This window comes from Lutra lutra, chromosome 12 (assembly GCF_902655055.1).
Source record: "Lutra lutra chromosome 12, mLutLut1.2, whole genome shotgun sequence".
Taxonomy (NCBI): domain Eukaryota; kingdom Metazoa; phylum Chordata; class Mammalia; order Carnivora; family Mustelidae; genus Lutra; species Lutra lutra.
Window position 1 is genome coordinate 63753446 of NC_062289.1, and position 23645 is coordinate 63777090.

General features: G+C 51.2%; 2 protein-coding genes across 2 annotated transcripts in view; one reads left to right on the forward strand and one right to left on the reverse strand.

Moving 5' to 3' along the window:
• Nucleotides 1–403: 403 nt before the first annotated feature.
• On the reverse strand, nt 404–21759 carry COMT (catechol-O-methyltransferase). Its single transcript, XM_047697572.1, has 5 exons — nt 21627–21759; nt 6297–6579; nt 5217–5410; nt 4771–4902; nt 404–1228 (listed from the first exon to the last, which is right to left on the reverse strand). The coding sequence occupies exons 2-5, from the start codon at nt 6577–6579 to the stop codon at nt 1028–1030; spliced, it is 810 nt and encodes a 269-aa protein (XP_047553528.1). The 5' UTR covers nt 21627–21759; the 3' UTR covers nt 404–1027.
• TXNRD2 (thioredoxin reductase 2) overlaps nt 21716–23645 on the forward strand; it is a 50027-nt gene continuing 48097 nt past the window's right edge. Inside the window, 1 exon segment of the mRNA XM_047697571.1 lies at nt 21716–21847. Coding sequence (XP_047553527.1) covers nt 21730–21847 — 118 coding nt within the window. The 5' untranslated portion in view covers nt 21716–21729.

Consider the following 23645-nt stretch of genomic DNA (forward strand, 5'->3'; position numbering starts at 1 on the left):
GGAAGCACCAGAGCTGACCCGAGTCCTGTCTTCCATAAACAATGCCACGTCGGCTGGGAGAGTTGCTTCTACTTGTGCCACATAGGGACCCCAACGGGCCAGGTGCCAGAGAGCTCACACCCTGCACTGTGGCGGAGAACCCACGTCCACCATTCCCTAGTGCCTGCTTGGTCAGAGATAGACAGGCAGGCTGACCAGCTGCTGTGTTCCAGTTTCCCAGGACAAGCCTCCAGGCTTACCTCAGCCTGCTGACATCCCCCTGGTGATGCAGCGGGTAACCTCAGCCTGACCACATAAGCTGCACCCCCCCGCCCCCGTACCCCAGGCCAGCATTAGCATCCGGCGAAGGGGAGCACTACAGGAAAGAAGGAGAGGGGAAGCAGTTAAAAAGAAGCACTAAGTTATCTATGTAAATATTTAAAATTTTAATTCCTCTTTTAGCATCTTTTAAACATGATACCGGTATACAAGATTGTTAATAGCTGATTTTAGTAAAGAAGTTGCATTTCATTCTTAAAAATGAAGTCAAAGAACCCAGGAATCACGAGTAGGTGTGAGTTGTTGGGCATGGTGCCATCACTGAGGCATTGCTGCCACCTGGTGACGGCAAACCTCAAGAACAGACTACGAGTGCACAGTCCATTGGTTTCCAAATGTTCCTACTTCAAGGGTCTACTGCAAAGTTGATGCCTGAAGACCCATCCGTGTAAGAAACCCTATTGATTGAAATGCTGGTGGGAGTGAGAGACACTGTCACGGGAACCACCCGTCCTGATTTGGTACTCACAAACATACTTTACAGATTTATTGCAGTGACTGTGTATGGTGAGTTGGCTGCACTTGGGGCAGACCAGGGGTGACAGCCCAGAGTTGCCCTCTAGAGGGGCCAGGGCCAGCAGGCTTGTGGCTCAGAGGCCTCAAGTGTCGTACATTTGACCCCAGAACCACAAAAGTGGCTTGGCAGGAGCACATCCCTGGTGCCCTTCATAAGCAGGCTTGGCAAGGGATCCAGGAGCAGGGTAGGTGGTCACGGCTGAGTTGGGGTGCCCGGGCCAAGGTAGACAGCCTTCTCTAGGCCATCTACTGCCTTTGAGTACTCCAGGTATGAAGGGAAGTATGTGCACTCAAAGTGTCTGTTCCCACGCACGTATGCCAGGAATTCTGGTGTTCCTGGGCAGATGACGTTGTCAGCCAGCAACACTGTCCCCTTCCGTAACAGGCCACACTCCTGCAGGGAAAAGATGGTGGGAAGGGGTGAGGGTGATAGGGACCCAGCAAGCCAGTCCCAAACTGGGAGGGTAAGTGCTCTTGGCTAGAGGGTGGGTCTGTACACTGGCCTGTGCCTGGCCTAAAGTCAGCCCTGCTCCAGCTCCTGGGGCCACAAGGGTCTCCCCACTGCCTTCCATCTCCTCCCTGGCAGCTGCGCACAAGTCCTGCGTCCAGAATATGGCTCTGGGAGGGAAACTCTTTCACTCCCCATTAGGTCCTGTGTCCCTGCCCCTAGAACAGCATGTGGCAGCCACACAGTTGTTCAGGGACGACAGCCAGAGGAATAAGTGGGAAGAGACAACAGAACCAGGATTCAGGCCACGGGCCCGACTCCAGGCCAGCGGGTCCTTCGGTCACCTGGTGCCAGGAACATGGGGCTTTTCCGGGTGAGCTGCCTAGTGCCCAGTGCATTGGCTACCACTGTGCGCCATTGCTGGAGATCCCCAACAGCCCGACCAGGGTGACCCTGCAGGGATGGGGGCAGTGGTGGGGTAGACCTCACCACCCACAGAGGTTTGCTCTGGACATCCCCAAAGTCTGGCAGGTGAGACACCCCTCTACCAGCATCTGGGCCTGGGAGCTCTGCAGAAGGAAGGACCAGCTGGACATGGCCAGGGAGGAGCACTGGGGACAAGGCTGCCCAGCTATAGGAAACAAAAGAAAGAAAGCTTGGGAGGAAATGCTTGCCTGTGGGAGAGGGGCAGCCCAGGGCAGTTGGTCACCCCAGTTGCCTTGTCCTAGATTTAATTTTGGAAGTGTAGAGCTGCTTTTTCACATGATCATAAAAGTTAAAAATAATAAGCAATCTGAGACATCAAAAGCAAAATCAGAGTGACCCCAGGCATGTCTCAAACTGCCAACAGGACCACATGCAATGGAACATCTCTAAGTGGTTTAAAAACACGGGCTTTAACTCCGCACCCCTCCAGGGATGTGCCCTAGCACAGAGTCTTACAAGTGTCTCAGTGCTCCTGGAGGCCATGGTCACTTCCAGCCTGTGGGCTGTGTGGGGGAAGCCGAGGATCCTCCAGCGAGAGTGGAAAACAGAGCTGTGAGATCAGGGAGGCCAGGGACAGCCCATGAACCAGAGTGGAACAGAAAGTACCACTGTGAATCATGGAGCATTTCCTCATATAAAAAGAAAGCTCCCTAGCAGTCTTGGCTAGAAAGACCTAGAATGGAGAGCTGTCCCAGAGCAGGCGGCCCTGGCCCAGGCCCCAGAAAGGTGGCTTAGGTCTCTAGCCAGAAGCGGACAAGGTGAGCAGGAGCTCAAGATGGGTCAGTCAGTGGCCTGAAAGTCATCAGACCCTAAAAACCAGTGAGTTGACCAGGAAAGAAGGAACAAAAGAAAGCAGCTCTGGGCACATTTGGAGGGTGCTGGGCCCTACACACCCTTGAGGAAGCTGGAGACAGCAGGAAGGAAAAGGCAGCACCTATCCTGCCTTTCTCTAGGCATCACACGCCTCCCAACAGAGGACACAGACCCTCTGGAGAACTCTGCCCAGAAGCCTACCCAGTCTGAGCAACCTCTTGTGCCAACCCCTGCCTGTACTGGATAATGGTTTTGTTTTTTTTTTTTAAAGATTTTATTTATTTATTTGACAGAGAGATCACAAGCAGGCAGAGAGGCAGGCAGAGAGAGAGGAGGAAGCAGGCTCCCTGCTGAGCAGAGAGCTCGATGCGGGGCTCTGAGATCATGACCTGAGCCGAAGGCAGCGGCTTAACCCACTGAGCCACCCAGGCGCCCCCTGGATAAGGTTTTAACCTGTGTCCACAGTTCCTTTTCCACTGGAAGTACGCTGGGCTTAGTGACTCGCTTCTAACAAAGGGAAGGAGGCAAAAGTGGTGGTGCATGCCTTCCGAAACCACAGCTCCCCTGTTGCCTCTTCTATTTCCATCCCCCGACCCCAGTGGGGTTTGTGAGGACACCCAAGCAGCCCCGTGGAGAGCCCGTGAGATGCGGCACTGAGGCCTCCTCAGAGAAGCCATCTGATTTCAAATTGCCACCTGCCCCTGCCGGCCTCCAAGCCCGGCCAAGAGAGGGACAGCTGGGCTGCTGCAGAGCTGGGCTGACCGGGCAAAAGCCAAGGGCTGGCAGAGCCCAGCTGCAGGGCTAAAGAATGTGTATTTTAAAAAAGCACAGCTATTCCCAATTCGTGACTTCTTTTCTTTTGAGATAATTACCAGCTTTGAACAAGCAGCACTGAGAAAACTATCAGTTTCCTAGTTACTAAACGGCAATATTTGCTACTTTCCTATAAATGCAGGCCCCACAATTATCACATACACCAGAGCTGCTGAAATCCCTCCCTCCCTGTGCAGGCCCAGCTGGGTTGGCTGGCTGGCCTTTGCCTTCAACATCTGATTTCCAGGTTCATGCCCCCAGCCTGAGGCTGGGCCCTCCCCCAGCCGGCCATGCTCCACACATAGCTGCCTGGCTCCTGGCCCAAGGGTCTCCTTGCCATTAGCCACACTGACCACCTGTCTCAGCAGATGGCCAGTCCCCTGTCCCCCTCCACTCTCAGAGCTCAGCACCTCCGTGGAGTCCAGGTCTCTGTACCACCCTCTATGGCCATCCCTCCCCACCCTCCACGCACCCAATGGAGACCTTTCCTGGGGACAAATCTGACCTTGTCCTCACCTGCTTAAAACCCCCCATGTTCCCCTCAGTGTGTGCTGTTCAAGGCCTCCACGTGTGGCTCTGACTTACTGCCCTAGGTCTGCCCATCCCCATGATATCCTGTGCCCTCCTAGACCCCAGGCCAGGGCAGGTTCCCTCCTGCCATGTCTAGGCTCCTGGCTTTCCACATCTGGACAAGATCCACTGGGCACAAGGTCCTGGCCAACCTCTCGCCACAGCTCCGGTGGCCAGGCATCCCCCCATTCATAGTCCCACTGCACAAGGCAGAGTAGCCAGCCCATGGGGAACTGAGGTGGGTAAACACGGGACAAACAACATGGAATCACTCCATGCTGACTGCCAGAAGGGGTAGGCCAGGGTGGGGCAAAACTTCCAAGCCCCCCGGTGGAAGGCCAAGGACCCAGTGTGACCTTGACCGCCCAGGTAGGGGAAGGTAGTAATCATCGATATAAGCTCTGTGCATCGGCTCACGAAGGGCCCACCCAGTGCCCCACGTGGGGACAAGGCAGCCTCTCTGGTCACCACTTGGGGCTAGCCAAACAGCAGCACTGAGGGCTGGGACAGGATGGGGTGTGAGGACAGGGATCAAGGGGTGGAGAGGAATGCGCCATAAGGAGCCTCAGGGGAAAACAGGCAGGAGATGCCCCATTGGTGCTCACCCCTCCCTGTCACCCAGCCTAGGCCACCTAGCGGGCCTGGCCAACTTCTGCCTAGAACCCCCTTCCTCCCATCTCCATGCTGCCCTCTGGCCCTCCACACTCCCTGCCCAAATCTCCTCTGCCGCTGGGGCCAGCCAGGACTGCCCCTGCACCAGCAGCCAGCAATGAGGCCCATGTGGGTCAGGTAGCTGCACAACTCACCTCCAGGAGCTGCGTGTCCGGCAGGTACCGGTCCTTCCAGTGGTCGAGGAAGACCATGTCTAGTGTGTCCACGTCATATTTCTTCTTCAGCTGGGGGATGACATCCTGGGATGCCCCGACCACAACGGTGACCTGGAACAGCATTCTGTCAGTATCTGTCCTCACAGACGGCTCTGCCTGGACACCAGCTTGAGGGTCATCACCAGTCTTCTTTGGGATTCTGGGGAGACAAGTCCCCACTCTGCACCCCACCCCACCGCCCAAGGACAGCCTTGGGAGTTTCCTCTGCGGGGGTTTCTGGGAAACATGGCTTGGGAGGCAGCACAAGGCCACGTATGACAGGATGAAAGAACTACGCTGGAGTGACCCAGGCCCTTCCCTTCCCCCTTGCACCCAGCCCCTGGCACCTGGGTGTCTGCACTCTACGCCCCAGGGCGGCCACACACCCTGTCCTGCAGGCCCGCGAAGTCCAGCATCTGCTGGGTGATGGCAGCGTAGTCAGGGTTGAGCTCAATGGTGAGCAGGCGTGCCCCGGGCTCCAGCAAGCGGGCCATGCGCACGGCCGAGTAGCCGCAGTAGGCGCCCAGCTCCAGCAGCACTGATGGGCGCTGCTCCTGCACCACTGCATCCAAGATCTGGCCTGTGGGGTAGAGGGGAGGGTGAGCACAGCGGGAGGAGATGACCCACTCCTGGTCCCAGACCTGCTCCTTCTAGACGGAGCATAGGCCCCTACCAATGACTGCCTCCCCCACCCCCACCACCATCGCACTAAATGCACCCTCAGAGCTTCCAGAGTTCCTTAGGCCTCTGGGTCTCAGCACATGCTGGTCCCTTTGGCCTCTGGGTCTCAGCACAAGCTGGTCCCTCTCTTTTGCCTGGTTCCAGACCCCAACTCGTCCTAACCCAGAGCTGCCCTCTGCGGAAGCCCTCACGCCACCATGCCCACAGGCTGCATCCTGGCCCCCTGGGCTGGACACTGTCAGAGTCTCCAAGGGGACTGGACAATGGCTATCCTATCTGTCCGCAGGGCCCAACTCCCAGGGGTGCAGCACAGCACAGGCCTGTGCCCCAGGTTGGAGTCCAAAGGTCAGGAGGTGGAACTGGGGCCCCAGGGCCGAGCAGAGTCCAAGGAGCTCTGTACACGCCCTCATGCCCAGCAGGGCCAGCTAGGAGGCTGCCGGCTGCCGTGCACCACCACCCGGCTCCATCAGAAGGCATGCCAGGGTCAGGCCTACCGACGAACGTGGGCTGAGCTGCTCTGTGGCAAGGAAGGTTCCTGGGCAGTTTATTGAATGTCTGTCCCTCCTCACAAGGACAGTGATGCACCTGTCCGGGGTCTTTGCACAGCCTTTGCCCCTGGCTGGGGAGGAGCTGGATGAGCAGCTCCAGGGGCCTCCAGGGCTCCAGGCAATCCCCCACCCCAACACCCAGAAACACAGCAACAACAGGCCTCCCCTTTCCAGGGCCGGGCTGCCCCCGCCAGGTCCCCTTTCCCGTGCCCGCTACCTGCCGGCTGGACTACCCACCTTTCTTGTCACCCACGTTCATAGCCCACTCCTTTTGTGAGCAATAGGTATCGATGGCCTCCAGCACACTTTGCGGGTCCCCGGCCACTGCGTGTTGCAGCACATGACGCAGGATGCGCTGCTCCTTGGTGTCGCCCATGAACAGGTTGTAGAGGGGCTGTAGGACCAACTCGTTCCAGGAGATAAGGAGTTTGCCCAAGCCCCAGCGTCGCAGGCAGAGAAGAACCAGCAGCACCAGGCCCAATGAGAAGGCTGCCAACAGCAGGGCTGGGGCCTCCGGCATCTGAGACAGGGCAGGGATAGGGTGGGGTGAGGAGGAGGGGAGAGAAGGGGGAGGGAAGAGAGCCGGGCATAGGGCAGTGGGTTTCTGCGCTTTGCAGCCTGCCAGGAAGCCCCGTAGCAGGCTTGGGGCCTTACAGCCCCTCGGCATTAGTGCAGACCTGCCCCTCCTGGCTTACCCACCCTCTCCTCAGTTTGGGGGTGCTGCTATTGCCCCCCATTGCTGATGGGGGCCTTCAAGAGCTTAGCCATGTGTCCCAGTGGCCCGGCTCATCTCAGTGCTGGGGGAAGGCAGACCTTCTGTTTGGGGCAGTCCCCTGGGGCTGCTCCCTCAGGTGCACAGAGCAGGTGCTAGGTCTGGCCCTCCTGCCTGGGGACCTACTAGTCACAGCCCTCCTCCCCGCATACTCTCCCAGACAGCCCTGATGGAGGTGGGCACAGGGGAGGCCCCATCTGCGTATAGTGTTCTTGGGTCCTCATACCAGGAGGAGTCTGCAGCCCTTTAAGTGAATTTCCAAGTAAGAACACAGGCAGTCCCCAGGCCAGGCACAGGAGGCAGAGACCCACTAGCCACTCCCCCTGGGGACAGCCACCCACGCTACATCTGTCCCTGGTGAAGGCCAGACCTGCCGCCTGCACCACAGGTAAAGGGGACGTGCCAGCTATAGCAGACAACCACGGGGACGGCACCACGTCCGCCTGGCAAGTCCCCTTCAGGTAGCTAGGGATCCACCCAGACGGGGCCCCTAGAGACACTGGCAAGGTTGAGCCCCTCAGCCCTGGGCTCTTGGCGGGCATGGAGCAGACTTCACAATATTCTGGGCAGATGGCCAGAGTTCAGGCCAGACACCTTATAAAATGGGAAAGGACAAAATAAAGAACATGGGAGGCTTTGGTTGGGGCCAATGGTCGCTCACAGGTGACTCACAAGGAAGGGCCATGGAACCCCAGCAGCCACGCAGGGCCTTGCTCTCCTAGAGGCTCTCTTTCAGAAAGGCACATCCAGGAGAGCAGGCAGGCTGAGCGCCTTGGTGGGAAGAGCACTGGAGGAACACTGAGGGCCCTCAACCCCACCACGCAGGACCATGAGGAGACGGTGGGTGGTTTGGGGAACAGGGCAGAGAAATAGGAAACTGAGGCTCTGCCCCAAGTGAGTATGGACACCCAGATTCTAGTGTTTTAGGCATTGTGGTCTACCCACACGGAATACTTTATCAACGGGTCGGAGTGCAGCCACAATGGGCCCCAACCCTCGGCCCACACTTGTTCTTTTGCTCCCAGGGGCCACCCTGACTTTCCAAGCCGCTCTCCCAGCCGCCTCCTGCCCTCCGTGCTGAAGGGCGGGTGTGTGCACTCCTTCTCTGAGCACAGCAGCAAAGCAGAGAAAATTGGTGCAGGATTCTTTTGCCTTTAGATATCACCAATGGAGTCTATGGCCATACCACCCTGAACGCGCCCGATCTCGTCTGATCTCGGAAGCTAAGCAGGGTCGGGCCTGGTTAGTACTTGGATGGGAGATATCACCAATGGAAACCATAACCTGAAAATGACCTGGGTCCAGATATCTGGGCCTCTTCCTCTAGGCCAGCCTTGCCCCCTAGGGCAGCACTTCACCCTTCTGTCCTCAGCTGAAGGCCCCAAAGAGGTAGGGAGATGTCAGCCTGGGACCCCAGGGACACAGACAACAGCAGAAGGCCTGAAGTCCTGAGCAGATGTGGCAGGTCTTAGCACCAGAGGCAGTGTCCCTGCCCAGGGTGTACGCCTTGGCCCCACCGTGCCAGAAAGAGTATACCTCAGGAGTCTTGTCTGCCGTAGCTCTGGGGCCCACCCTGGGCAAGGGCTCACTGAGAGGCAGCATCGACCGTGACCCAGGGGGCTGGTGAGGGGAAAACACGGGGTGAGGCAGGGGAGGATACAGTGGATAAGGGTAGAGTATCTCTCTTCTAGTGGACAGCCGACAGGAAACAGCGAGGGGAGGCCCCTGCAGCCTGGAGCTAGAACTCTCTACCACTCAGGATTTCCTAACCACACATCTGTGTTGCTTTATTTGTCATTACCATTATTACTCATATCACTGTTTGGGTGATGCTACAACGCACCACTGTTTTATTCTCTGCATTTAAAAAAATACCCAGTAAATGTTGGAAATAATCAAAATATCAAAAATGAGAAGTAATATTCTACTTAGGTATCCCATTATTTGACGGACTCTAGAGTCATAAACTATAAATTTCAATCTCTGTAATACTTGGCTTGTGTTAAAAACCTGGCTTGTAAATCGCTAATCTCTAGGTCTGTTTATAACTGCACAGCACTGTGTGCCTCGGGGCTTACAAGAGGGCACAGGGAGGGCTGCAACCTGGGGGGAGGCTCTGCTTTGGCTCTGAGTCCTGGTTACCTAACAGATATGCGAACAGAAAGGGCAATGCTGGGACTTTAAACCACTCTGGGGGGAGAGGGAATCGTCGGGAGGATAAAGGAAACTCAACGCCGGGCCAGGAGGCCAGAGCACGGAAGCCAAGCAGCACTCTCAGATCCTCTCTGTTCTGTATAGGTTCAAAACAAGCCATAAGGGAAAGTTTTTAAGTGGCTCGCCGAGCACAGTCTCAAACATGGCTTCTTGACCACATCGAGGGCTGGAGGCAAAGCTTCGGTGCAGGATCCTGGGTCTCCTATCTCTCGTGGCTGTTGACCTCAGGGTAGCAGTGCAGGGAGAAGCTGCGCACGGACTTCAGGGTTTGGCCGAAGAGGCTAGGCCTTTATAAGGCTTCCACAGATGATACATTTAGTATCATGAGAGCATGAAAGAAATAAAGGGAGACACAAATTAATGGAAAGACATCCCATGTTCATGGACTGGAAGATCTGATATTGTTAAGATGTCAATATGAAAGTCATCTACAGATACAGTGCAATTCCCATCAAAACTGCAATGGCATCTTTTGTAGGAATAGAAAAGTCCTCCAAAAGGTCATTTCAAATTCAAAGAGCCACAACAACTGGAGAAAGAACAAAGTCGGAGGACTCCTACTTCCTGATTTCAAAACTTACCACAAAGCTACAGTAAATAAAATAGTGTGGTACTAGCATAAGGTAAACATATAAACCAACAGAACAGAGAGGCCAGAAATAAACCCCCAGTCTATGATCAAATGATTTTTTTTTTAAGATTTTATTTATTTATTTGACAGACGGAGATCACAGAGAAGCAGGCAGAGAGAGAGGAGGAAGCAGGCTCTCTGCCGAGCAGAGAGCCCGATGCGGGGCTCGATCCCAGAACCCTGGGATCATGACCTGAGCCGAAGGCAGAGGCTTTAACCCACTGAGCCACCCAGGCGCCCTCAAATGATTTTTTAACAAGAGTGCCAGGACCACTCAAGAGGAAAGAACAGTTTCTCTAATAAATGGCTTGGGGACAGATTTCCACATGCAAAAAAATTAAGTTGGACTCTCACACACCACATACAAAAAGGAACTCAAAATGGATCAAAGCCTTGATTTTCAGAGCTAAAACTATAAAACTCTTAGAAGAAAACATAGTAAATCTTCATGACCTTGAATTTGGCAATGGATTCTTACACATGACACCAAAAGCACAGGCAACAAAAGAAAAATAAATTGAATTTCATTAAAATTAAAAGCATTAAAGGACATTATCAAAAGAACGAAAGGAGGGGCGCCTGGGTGGCTCAGTGGGTTAAGCCGCTGCCTTCGGCTCAGGTCATGATCCCAGGTCCTGGGTTCGAGCCCCGCATCGGGCTTTCTGCTCAGCAGGGAGCCTGCTTCCTCCTCTCTCTCTGCCTGCCTCTCTGCTTACTTGTGATTCCTCTCTGTCAAATAAATAAATAAAATCTTTAAAAAAAAAAAAAAGAACGAAAGGAAAACCCACAGAATGGGAGAAAATATTTGCAAATCATACATCTGATAAGGGTTTAATATCTTAAATATATAGGGGCACCTGGATGGCTCAGTTAAGCATCTGACTCTTGGTTTCCGCTTAGGTCATGATCTCAGGGTCGTGGGATAGAGCCCCATTTGGGGCTCTGTGCTGAGCGGGGAGTCTGTTTGGAATTTTCTCTCTCTCTGCACCTCCCCCTGCTTGTGCCACACGGTCGCGCGCTCTCTCTCTCTCTCAAAAAAAAAGGGGGGGGTGGTCTTGATTATATAAAGAATTCCTATTTTGCAACAACAAAAAGACAAACAACCCAATGAGAAAATGGGCAAAGGACATTTCTCCAAAGATCTACAAATGACCAATAATACGCACGTGGAAAGATGCCCAACATCATTAGTCATTATGGAAATGCAAACTGAAACCACCCGAGATACCACTTTACACCCATTAAGGTGGCTCATTTCCCAAAAAAATTGGTAAATGTTAAATAACAAATGTTGACGAGGATGTGGGAAAACCGGAACCCTTGTGGGCTGCTGACAGCAGTGAGAAACGGTGCAGCTGCTGTGGAAAGCAGTTTGGTGGTTTCTCGAAAAGTTAAATATAGAACTAACCTATGACCAGCAATTCCACTCCTGGGTGCACACTCCAAAGAACTGGAAGCAGGGACTTGAACCGAAACCACTGCCCCGATGTTCCCCGCGGCATTATTCTCAACAGCCAAACGGGGCAAACAGCCCATCTATCCACAGAAGAAGGGACGTGTTGCGTCCCCAGGATGAATTGCACTTCGTCACTAACATGAATGAAACACTGATTCATGCTACCACTTGGATGAACCGTGGAAGATGTTATGGTACGTAAAAAAAATATAGATATAGATAGATACTACATGATAATATATATATGATATAAATTTATACAAATAAATATATATAAATATAAAAATATACTATATGATAAAAATATAGATATAGATAGATACATATAGTTCACTTCTGTGAACTTTGTAGGGCAGGCAAATCCACAGAGAAAGAAAGTAGAACAGAAGCTGCTGGAGCTGGGTGGAGGGGTCAGGGAATTACTCCTGAATGGGTATGGTGTTTGTTTGGGGGATGATGAGAAAGTTCTGGAAATAGTCACAATGGTTACACGATGCTGTGAATGTACTTAATACCACTGAATTGTACACCTGTAACAATGAAATGGCTAAAATGGCAAATCTTAGCTTAAGTATTTTTTTTAAGATTTTATTTTTAAGTAATCTCTATACCCCATGTGGGGCTTGAACTTACAAACCCAAGATGAAGAGTTGCCTGCTCCATCGACTGAGCCAGCCAGGCGCTTCATAACTTAAGTGTGTTTTACTGTAGGAAAAAGAACACTGGGAAACAAACAAAATGGACAACCCCGTTTCTGGCCCTTCCTGTTCTAAAAATGGAAAAGGGACATGCCATTCCCCATAAGGAAGCAGGATCCAGAAAATCAAGTGCTGCTCCCATCTCCCTGGGGGATTCAGGGCGCTCAGGCATCTCTTGCTCTAACCCTGCTCATTGGCCCTGGGGGGCAGCTGGGAGGACGGGTACAGCTTGGACACTTGCCTCCACATTCATGGTCATTCTTGGAGGCAGGGGAAGGGGCCTTCCTGTCTCAGCAGTCTGCCTGCCCCGTCTGCTTCCTTCCAATAGGCCTACAGTGTACAGCCAGCATCCACCTCAGCCAGCATCCACCTCTCCACAGACCTCTCTCCACACACAGCAAAAATAACACCCAGCCCCAAACCCTCCTTATCATAAGCTGGTCCTTCAGTATTCCCCCAGCAACCATGAAACTGTAGCTTCCCTCAACTCTGAATACCATTTATTATCGTCCAGACCCAAAGGGGGCAAGCAAGATGCTTGGCAGCTGGGCCAAGACCCCCAGCCACCCTTGAACCAAGGTTAAGGACAGGCGGATGGGCCCCTAACACTCAGAGCCACTGGTCCCGGGACCTTCAGTTCCATGATCCTTTGTGACCAAAGTACTTCCCCACATACAGCCTGACACACAGCACAATTTCACTGAGACCTGGGCCCCCAGTGCGTGCGTGTTGGGGTTTGGGGGCTCCACTCCCTGCTGAGTCTGCCCCTCCCTTGTCCACTCCGCTCTTAAACTCCAGCCCTGCAGGATGGCCAGCTTGGAGGTGCTTCTGTCTCTCTCTGTGTCGTAGCCAGATGGCCTACCCTTTGGTCAGCTGGTCAGTGATCTTTTTACCCATGTAATGTATCCTAGATGACACTCTTTTTTTCTCTAAAGGAAATGCAAATGTTTTTCATAAATACATCGCAAGCAACCGTCGGTGGATACGTTACCGAGACTCTTAGAGTTCTGTAAAATGATGAATCAATTGTATGACATCGTTCCTAGGCTCATTTAAAAAAACCCGTGAAAGTGCACTAGAACTTTTGGTCCCTTTGTGAGGCTCTGAATCTGCTGTTAGGCCCACACTGCCATCACCTCCTTCGGAAGAGCAAGTCTCCTGCCCACGCTCGTTCTGGAAACTAGGGAGGGCCAGGATGCTTGTGCTTGTGCCTGAGGCTGCAGGAGCAACAGAAGAAAAGTCCAGGCCAGAAGGAACTCAGGCCCCCTCCCTGACCAAGAGCTGCAGCGCCAAGCATCCCAGCTCCCCCAGTCACTTCTGACACCGTCTCAGCCCCAGCTTCTTGGAGGACTCCCACCCTAGGCCAAGCCCCTCTTCTGGTCAATGGACTCATACACTAGAAACAGGGCCAGCTGTCTTGGCTCTGAATGGAGGCCAGGCCTCAGAGTGCACAGAACATTCTGGGGGCAAAAACAGGCAGGCTGGCCAGGATCCTTGTGGGGAGAACAGAAAAGATGGGGGTGGAGTGGGCCAGGAGATGCCTCCCAGGGTGGGATGGTTGGCTACCTGCCCCACTGGCCAGCCTAGGACAAAACCCAAGATACTGCGCTTCCTGGGTACTGGGAGAGTTCTGGCAGTGCACGGGCAGTTTCAGCAAAGCCCGAGCAGCTGCCTGCTTCCAGCCCTGCCCCTGTGTGCAAACTGAATGAGGACTCCCCATCTTATTCCTCGCACGCTGGATGGCAGCCCTTTGTTCCGTCTCCGGTCTGCCGCTCATTTAGGGCATCTGGTGGTGATTCTGACTCCCGATCCAGTGCTCCTGACAAACATCCACTATGGCAGTGAGGGCAGGTTTCAGTTTCATGATTCTGAATATACTCTCAGAGGCTGGGTGAGAGGCCAGGCTTCCAAACAGCAGCTCTGGGGCTGGAAGTACTTCCTGGCTGCTGGGGAGGCCTCTTTGTCTCTCTGGTTGATCCTGCTCCTCCCACGGGGAGCTTCTCCATTGACTGAAACCCCCTCCTCACACCCCTGCTGACAGTGTGTCACCATGGTGCTAATTCTGTCCGCTTCCTTTCTGATCAGCATAACTTCGCTAAGGATAATTTGGAACCTCAGTGGCATTCATGGGAAACTGCAGATCTCCCCAGAGTGGCTCCTGAGACCTCTCCCTTTCATCCCCTCCACTCCTCCTTCCTCCTGTCCTGCCTTTTGTTCTCTCTCCAACTCCCTTGCATCCTCTGATCTGACACCTGGAAGCCCCTACCTCCTCCTTCCCGTCCAGCCTGCCAGACTTTCCCCTCACTTCCAGCCCTTTAGCTCCCATAGTCACTGCCACAAAGAACCCCCTGCCCCACTGGGAGCTCTCAAAGAACTCAGGAACCCCCAAAAGTAACCACCTGAGGTTGAAAAAGAAAACAAAAAAGCTAATTGGAAACAGACATTTAGTCCATGGCCTCCATAAGATTATATATCAGGGCAAAAAGATCTTAAAGGCCTCCTCCGTGAACGCGTGAACACTGGTGAAAAGCTTTAGCCCCCACGTTGAACAGGTAACTAACCTGTTCTGTCTGCTAGAAACACAATCCAGATAAAAATATCAAATGAAACAAAGACAAGGTCCAATTCTTATGTAAACTAGTGAGTTTTATAGAATTGTATTTATGCCTGATGCATGGCTCAAAGTTTTACTTATTTTTTTTAAAGATTTTATGTATTTACTTATTTGAGAGAGAGAGAGCATGAAGAGGGGAAAGGTCAGAGGGAGAAGCAGATTCCCCGAAGAGCTGGGAGCCCGATGTGGGACTCGATCCCGGGACTCCGGGATCATGACCTGAGCCGAAGGCAGTCTTAACCAACTGAACCACCCAGGCGCCCATGGCTAAAAATTTTAAATGAAAAACATAAGATCTCCATTTACATCTGTCTGTATGTTTATTTATGTATGATGCACGGGTGTGTGTGTGTGTGTGTGTGTGTGTGTGTCTGTATAGCATTTCTCTACCTCCAGATGGTATCACCAAATTAATTTATAAGATCCCTTAAAGGGGCGCCTGGGTGGCTCAGTGGGTTGGAGCCTCTGCCTTCGGCTCGGGTCATGGTCCCGGGGTCCTGGGATCGAGCCCCGCGTCAGGTTCTCGGCTCCGCGGAGAGCCTGCTTCCTCCTTTCTGCCTGCCTCTCTGCCTACTTGTGATCTCTGTCTGTCAAATGAATAAATAAAAAATCTTAAAAAAAAAATCCCTTAAAGTAGTTCTAGCTTTATCTAATTGGCTTAGAGAAAAATAAGCACTTAAATAAGTTAAATCTTCCCCAAACTCCCAGAAATAGAAGAATCAACTCAACTGTTTTTCAGGTTTACATAATTTGGGTAATCTCTGGTAAATAAGACTAACTTAATATTATTGATTTAATGAAACAGGTATATCTTCAGTGTTATCAACATTAAATGTAATACAAACATACATTTTTATTCTACTTTGGCTTCTTAGTCAAATAAGTTAATATTTTATCTATTCAATGTTTAAGATTGCACATATGATAAATCTGATTTTCATCAAACTGAGTTCCTATTCTTTACTTAAAGATTTATTTACTTATTTGAGAGAGAGCACAAGGGTGAGGAGAGGCAGAGAGAGAGAGGGAAAGAACCTCAAGCAGACTCCCCATGGAGCTAGGAGCCCAATGCAGGGCTGATTCCATGACTCTGAGATCATGACCTGAGCTGAAATCAAGAGCGGGTCACCCAGCCAAGCCACTGAGGCACCCCTCAACAATCTTCGTGTTTTATAATATATCTGCCTCCGAGTGCCTGGCTGGCTCAGTCAGTAGAGCATGTGACTCTTGATCTTAGGGTCGTGAGTTCGAGCCCCATGTTGAGGGTAGAGATTACTTAAAATATATTTGTATATACATATCTGCTTCTAAAAACTGTCTCCAAAGACACTTTCGATAACTTGGTACCTTAGAGTTATGCCAAGTTAAGTCAAATAACAGATATTCATTGAATATGTAAATGACTTCTACATAAGATAAAGTGCTGAAACAGTCATTATTAATTATAGTTTAAGTTTTAGGGCGCCTGGGTGACTCAGTTGCTTAAGTATCTGCCTTTGGCTCAGGTTGTGATCCTGAGGTCCTGGGACCGAGCACCCCGTCCCCAGAGCACCTCGCCCCCAATACGGCAGGGAGCTTGCTTCTCCCTCTTTCTCTGCCCCTCCCCCTGCATGTGCTGTCTCTCGCTCTCTATCTCAAATAAATAAATAAAATCTTAAAAAATGTATTTGTGCGATGCCTGGGTGGCTCAGTCCTTAAGTGTCTGCCTTTGGCTCAGGTCATGATCCCAGGGTTCTGTGTCTGGCTCCCTGCCTGGCAGGAAGCCTGCTTCTCCCTCTCCCACTCCCCCCACTTGTGTTCCCTCCCTGGCTGTCTCTCTCTCTGTCAAATAAATAAAATCTTTAAAAAAAATGTATTTGTACTATTCAGAGTATATACCGCTATAGATTATAACTTGGCATATTCATAAAACTTGCTGATCTGTTACAGAATGCTGGTGTATGACTGATGATTCATAATCATTTATCCTAGTTTTCTCTATAAAATAAAGGTTGCAAATGGCTAAAATTTATAATCAGTATATGAAAACAAAACTACTACAAAAAATAAGAGTGAAGGGAAACAACTTTGTATACAAAGAAGGAAAATACCATGTGTTTCACATGAAAAGTATGCAAAGAATGTAGGATTTGTTTTTGTTAAGGAAAGGAGGATAGTAATTTTATTCTAGAGTTACATTTTCAAAAAAGGGAAGGTACAGAACAAGAATCTGAATGGATATAGGAAGTTGTAGGTCAAAGCTGGCTAAGATTAAATGGGTTTGTATACAAAGTTTTTGAAATGAACTTTACCATCAGTAAAATACTAATGTAAAACTAGAATTTGGTTTTCTCTCTGCTCAAGCAACAAAATTTCTTGGATTAGTGGTCTGCTTATAACAAGAGATCATGAAAGGTTTTTCTTTACCTTTTGGGTAATCTTTACCAACCCTTCCCTTTTGTGGAAACAAAGATTCTCTCTTATCAGAATAATTTCCTGTGTTTCATGTTGTTATTACTGTGTTCTTGATTACATAAGAGAATTTAGTCTTCTCACTGCCAAAAAAGCCAACTTTTTTTTTTAAACAATCATGTTATCACTTATATTTACTTATGAATTCTTTTATTGTCGTTTAGGTTATGTAAATAACCAAAAAAATTGTTTCACAGTGAACTGGGATCCTATTTAGCCAAGCATTCACACCTTTTGATATTTTTGACAACTCTGTCTTCCCCAAAACAAATCCTAAATGAAATTCTTTTCTTTTCTTTCTTTCTTTCTTTTTTTTTTTTTTTTTAAGATTTTATTTATTTGACAGAGATCACAAGCAGGCAGAAAGGCAGGCGGGGGGGGTGGGGAGCAGGCTCCCCGCTGAGCAGAGAGCCCGATGTGGGGCTCGATCCCAAGACCCTGGGATCATGACCTAAGCTGAAGGCAGAGGCTTAACCCACTGAGCCACCCAAGCGCTTCATGAATTTATTTTCTTGACTTCAAACTGGCTTTGGGATTTCCCAGAGGGCCTCTAGAAGATCTCAAAGGGTTTGTTCTTTCACCTCATAAAAGAGAAGAGTTAAACTAAGTAGTTTTAATGTTTTATTTTTTTTTAAGATTTTTAAAAATTTATTTGAGAGGGAGAGCTCAAGCAGGGGACTGGCAGAGGGAGAGAAAGAAACAGGCTCCCTATAAAGTCGAGAGCCTGATACAGGGCTTGATCCCAGGACCTCAGGACCCCAGGATCATGACCCGAGCTGAAGGCAGACACTTAAACCAACTAAGCCACTCAGGTGCCCCTAAAACTAAGTAGTTTTACTAACAAGTTGGATTTCATGAAAGCCATTGTCAAATTAAGACATGCTGCTTATCCTTCCAAGAGTTTTATTTGTGAGTAGATGTTATTTGATATCAGGATGTCAGAATTTACATAAAGTTCCTATACATTTGTGAGAGCCCTCAGTGACTGTGAAATATTCTGGTATAATGTTATCATCACCATTCCAGTTAATACTTTAAATGGCGTGTATGCTATAGAAACAACCAAGTTTCCTTGTCAGTTGTTTTATTTTTATAAGGGACTCCCAGCAAATTTTTAACCCCAGGTCATTTTAAGTCTTTGTCACCCACAGATAGTTTCTGTTTGGAGAAATTCTTCTCCAAAATCATTTGCAATCAGCTATAGGCCAGAGTGCTTCATCTTCAACAGAAAGAGACTGTCTCCAAGACCCATGGAAAGGACTATGACAGGTCCCTGGGGTACAGACTTCTGGTGGCCTTGCCTCTGAGATCATCCCATGGGACTGAGTAAGGAGCTCCAGAACTCTAGTGCAGAAACCAATGGGTTTGTGAAACTAGGCAAGAATCAACGAAATGGAACTGGATGAACTAATAAAAGATGATTTTAAGTTTATATGGCTTTCGTCTGGAATATTCTTGGCTCATTAGTGTTCTATTTTCCGGATATTAAAAAAAAACCCTTTCTTTTTTCTATTAAGCTATCTCTGAATCATCCCACTCTAGCAAGTTATATTTTTGTAAACAAAATTGAAGCATTTATCTTCTTCTCCCTGCTTGATTCCTCCAAAAATTGGAATCTATTGTTGAGTATTCTTATTTTCGTGGCAATATAATTATCTGCATAGGTTCAATAAAAATCTGTCCTCTTTGCAATAGGACATAATTTTAAAAAGCTGGTTATATAACCAGGAAACGTCATGTTTGAAAATGATGCATGGTATCAGATGACCAGAAGGTTTTGAGGAGCTACAGTCAACTTTACAAGGAGCAATGCTCACAAAGCCCTCTGGAAAAAACCAGCCTGGTATTTGGCTTAGAGATTCCCAGCCTTACAAGTGAGTAAGGAAGGTCACTTCCTGGCAGGCCCAGGAACCCTAAGATATTTGGGAGAGCTTGAGAAGAGAGGAATTCACCCAAATCTATAGGTGAAGTCTGATGGCAAGTTCTTGCTTTGGCTTCCTAGCCTTAACAGGCTTTTAAAATTCCAATCTGAGATTCCCCATGAAAAGTTCCACAAAGCAAACTTAACAAGGCCTATGAGGTCAATTGCCTTTTTGGTTGTACTTATGTAAAAAATCAGGCCACATTTAATGAGACCAGAATTATTTTGTAAAACAAGAATAACCTTCCTTTGAATATATTTAAAAAAAAAAAAAAAGAATTACTTATCTATTTGAGAGAGAGATTGTGTGTGCGGGAGCACCTGAGTGGGGGTTGGAGACAGAGGAAGTTGGGGGAGAGAGAGAGAAGCAGACTACCCGCTATGTATGGAGCCCAATCAACCCGGAGATCACATCGTGGGACAAAATCAAGAGTCAGATGCTTAACTGAACCACTAGGCACCCCTTCCTTTGATTATCTTTGATCAAAAAGGGAGATGGCTCTAAGGGAAATGTTGTCTCAATGGGGAAAAATAATACACCCTTGTGGGTTATCAGATTTTAATCCTGTTTATTGTGTTTGAGGTGACTGGGACTGCCATCCTCCCATATTACACATTTTGTTGGCCCTCACCAAACCCTCAGGTCCTCTAGTTTCCTTCAGTATCTGGCTACAACTCTCCAAGTCGATGTTTCCAATTTTTCCTCCTTCCCTCCTGACTTGGCATCACTGAGAACTAAAACCTGACTACCCAGACCCTTCCTGGGACACTGGTTATCTTACTGTCACCCCTTTTCCGCCAGGATCTGAAAAGCCCCTCATGCTGAAGCATGCAGACAGCTTGACATGACCCTCAAAGAGCTCATCACCGCAACAAATGGTGTGTGCCCGCCTTCATTCCTAGAGCTGCGGCTGCATGGGCCCTTCCCAGTCCATGGGAACTCCCACATCTCCCATGTTCTGCTCTGTCAATAACTTGACTGTGACATTGATGTCTATACTGTCACCACAAACACTCAAACTACAAACTGGGAAATTCACTGAATTGGTTCTCACCCATAATCTAGAAATGTTTACACATCAATGTCTAAACTTGTCCCAACTGGCTACCTGTAGGGCTCAAAAACCAGGTTTACATTCAGCTCTCACCATTCATCTTTGCTTTTCTTTCTGTTTCCACAGAAATGTCCCTCATTAAAGCCTGATCACTGGAATCATCCTGCAAATATCCTCTACTACTAAGCCCCAACAGTTGGTTCCACAAAAGGTGATCAAACAGAAAACAGGTTTCTGTTAGTCAGCAGACAGAACATCTCCTTTCCTTCAACAGAGGGGGACCTACCGCAGACTCTCTCCTTGACCAAACTCTATCCAAGCTCCTCTGAGTCTTCAGAATTCTCAATTAGGTCTCAACCTTGGCCTATGAAAACTTCAACAAACACTAAACAGTGTCTAACAGCTCAAGGCTGCATCCTTGGGATGACCCTGGCCTCCTTAAGGTGCGTGACAGAGAACTCAAGGGTTCCAAAAGAAAGGACTGTTTCAGCTAACACCTGAGGATAGGGCTCCATCTCCCAGCTTCAGGCAAAGCAGAGAAGCCTAACTCCCATAAGCAACACTTAGCATTTCCAAACGGGGGGGGGGGGGGGGGGGGTGTCACAATGACAAACTGCTTTTTCCCACTTTTGTAATTTCTCACTTTCCTGACTCACTCAGGTCTGTCATTCCCATCCCCCCACACACTTACTCTTCCTTTAAAAGTGCCTCTGAACAAATCTGAATGGAGCTCAGCTCTTTCCCCTACTATGCTTAGCTACTGAATAAAATCTGTCCTTACTGTGGTAACTACCATCCAGCCGTGTTCATCTATGGCAACCCTCTCCCCACGAGGTTTGGCACTGCTCCACAGAGTGCTTCTGGGAGTTGGGAGGCAGCAGGCAGTCTGGAAAGTTAGCCCCAGGCAATAGGTCAAGAAAAGTCCCTGACTCTTATAATCTGAAAGGCTGTTATGTCAGGTCCCTTTGGGGTGACTTCCTCTTTCTCAATCTTTCTCACTTGAGGTTGAGGCCACACCAGCCAGACCCAGTCCTGTGGGGTGCTGGGCTCTGGTAGCTTCCTTCCTGGGGTGTCAGCCATTCCTCTGAAAGGAGAAGCCTGAAGGTACCACAAGTTTTCCCCTGGAAAGATCACTGAGCCGCTCAGGGCCTGGATGGCCACAATGGCCCCTGCTCAAAGACCAAGTGTGACCCTTCCTTGGTGAGTCAGGCTCTGACCCCGAAAGTCCATGGAGTCAAAGCCCTCCCCAGGAGACAGCCCCCACCTTAGTGTATGGATCCCCACAGGAGGCTGGATCCCCTATCTTTGTCTGGAACCCCATCCCCAAGTCGGATCTTCACACTCCAATACAGATCTTCCACTCCCTCAACCCAGTCTGGTATCCCAGCCCCTTCTTTTCTGTCCAGAGACTCCCACCCAAGGTCGGATCCTTTCACACGGGTTCTAATTTGCCACCCCGCTTCCGGAGCGCCTAGGACAGATTCCCAGGTCCCCCACCCCGGATCAGATCCGCCCCAGGTCCGGAGACCCCCACCCTGGATCAGATCCACCGCAGGTCCCGAGACCCGCATCCCGGATCAGATCCGCCCCAGGTCGGGAGACCCGCACCCCGGATCAGATCCGCCCCAAGTCGGGAAACCCGCACCCCGGATCAGATCCACCGCAGGTCCCGAGACCCGCACCCGTGATCAGATCCTCCCCCAGTCCGGAGACCCCACCCTAGGCCGGATCCCCGCGGTCCGCCGGCGCTCTCACCTCGCCCTGGGCGGCGGCGTCCTTAGTCTGCAGGACCCGCCCAGAGCCGGCGCGCAGGCAGCGCGGCGGACAGCCCCGAGCGCCTAGGAGGCCCCGCGCGGCGATGGCTGCGATGGCGGCTGCGCTGCGGGGAGCTGGCGGGCGCTTCCGGTGGCGGATTGGGGCTGCTGCTGCGGCGGCGGCGGCGGGCGGGGTGCGGGGCGCGGCACGGAGGGCAGCAGGTAGGGCGGGGCGGGGAGGGGGCTCTCTGCGCGGACTGGGCAGGGGGTACCCGCCAGAGGTTGTCCACGTGGGGGTGTCCCCGCGAGCCCCAGTTAGCTGGGACAGCAGTCTGCCGGCTTCCACCCACCCCAACCCCCTTTCCAGCTGGGGAAACAGTGGGGGGACCCCGCCGGAGGTTCTGCTGGGTAAAATGATCTGTGCTCGCTTCCCCACCCCCCAGCCCAATATTAACTATAGTCCTGATGATGGTGGGGGCGGCTCCCCTCCTGAGGTAACCAGAGGCCATCACCCGCAGACCCCACTAGTCAGACCTGGCCGCCTCCTTTCCGGAGACTCTAGTGGCCACACACAGCAGGTGCTCGTCCGTGCACTGCATGGAGTCTTCGAGGGGACAGGGACACTTGCAAACTGATGGGCAGCAAGTACTGGCTGTCTGCAGAGCTTTGTGGGTGCCCTGGGGTGGGGGACAGTACCTGGCTTGTCCTCCTGGAGCCACCAAGGATCACCAATCAAACCAGGATCATTTATCAGAGCACCAGGCTCAGGGGGCGGTGCCAGGCTCCAGAGCAGGGACTGACCGGATGCCAGGTCACCTGCCTAGCCCAGCAGACGGGATCCCCAGTGCCAGTCACAGGGCCACCACTTGCCATGGTGAAATGGCCAGCCCCACATGTAGTGATGTGCTCCCCACCACATGCCTGCTTGGTGACTGGCCCCCAGACCTTGCCCCTGGATGACTCCCCGTGGGGCACGAGTGTTGAGGGGCCTGAGCAAAGAAGGGATGAGGCCTCCTTCACCGAGATGGTGGCTGTGACAGGGAAAGTGGCAGGGCGCTTGGCCAGCTGTGGAATGGTGCTGACAGTGGATATGGAAAGGCAAAGCTGTGTGCTGCTATGGCCTTGGGGAGCTTTGGGTCTGTGGAGTCCTAGGAAAAGGGGAGATAGTGTTGCCCTTAGGATGGCTTTGCTGGCCCTTGAGACCTTGGCCAAGGCCCCCAGTCTTTGAAAGCATCCTTGGTGCGTGGGTCAGGATAGCAGCTATGCGGTGAGGCCCTCACCCCATTGGATGCAAGTAATAGATGCTGCTGCTGCCCTTCCAAGTCCAAGGCCTTTCGTCCACTGTAACCGTGGCCTTGTGGCAGAGTGGGATGGCCGTGGGGTCGAGCTTTTTTGTTTCCAGCTGGCCAGCCCCAGAGATTCTTTACCCATGGTCCTTAGGCAGCAAGGGGAAGGAAGCCTCAAGGCTAGCGCTTACTTAGCTGCAGTGGTGAGGGGCGGACAGGGCCTGGGCACAGTGCCAACCCCCAACAGGCATACACAAGGTCCGATTCTGAGCCCAGCTTTCCATCTGAGAGCAGGGAGGCACACGCGCCATCCCAGGCTTGGGGGTGTGGCCCATGCCACTCCAGAACAGGAACCAGAATGACACTATCACTGGTGTCATCTGTCCCCTAACACCTGCTACCAGGAAAGAATGCGCAGTGGGGAGGACAGCACAGGAGGACTCCCAAGGTGGCTCCCCGAGGTGGTCAGCATGCCTGTGGACACACAGCAAAGCCTCTGCTGGCGCTCCCAGAGTATTGCACCATTCACTTGGCCTTGCCATGCTTGCAGGGAGCAGAAAAGTTAAGAACAATGGGCTCAGAGCGAAAAGAAGACAGGCCTTTCTGGGACTGAGCCCGGAACGTGCAGTGGGGAAGGTGAGGCTGGAAGGCTGCCCCAGGCACTGGAGTGGTATGTCCCCAGGTAGGCCCCTCAGAGCAGCACCTGCCTCATCCGCCTTCCCTGTCCTTAAGGT

What these genes read in the sequence shown, in the direction of transcription:
- COMT (XM_047697572.1), bottom strand. Translation starts at nt 6,579, where the DNA reads ATGCCGGAGGCCCCAGCCCTGCTGTTGGCAGCCTTCTCATTGGGCCTG. An exon ending in TCGCGGGCCTGCAGGACAGG is followed by an intron (nt 4,903 to 5,216) that starts GTGTGTGGCCGC and finishes ATGCTGTTCCAG; the next exon opens with GTCACCGTTGTGGTCGGGGC. An exon ending in CGGACACGCAGCTCCTGGAG is followed by an intron (nt 1,229 to 4,770) that starts GTGAGTTGTGCA and finishes TTTTCCCTGCAG; the next exon opens with GAGTGTGGCCTGTTACGGAA.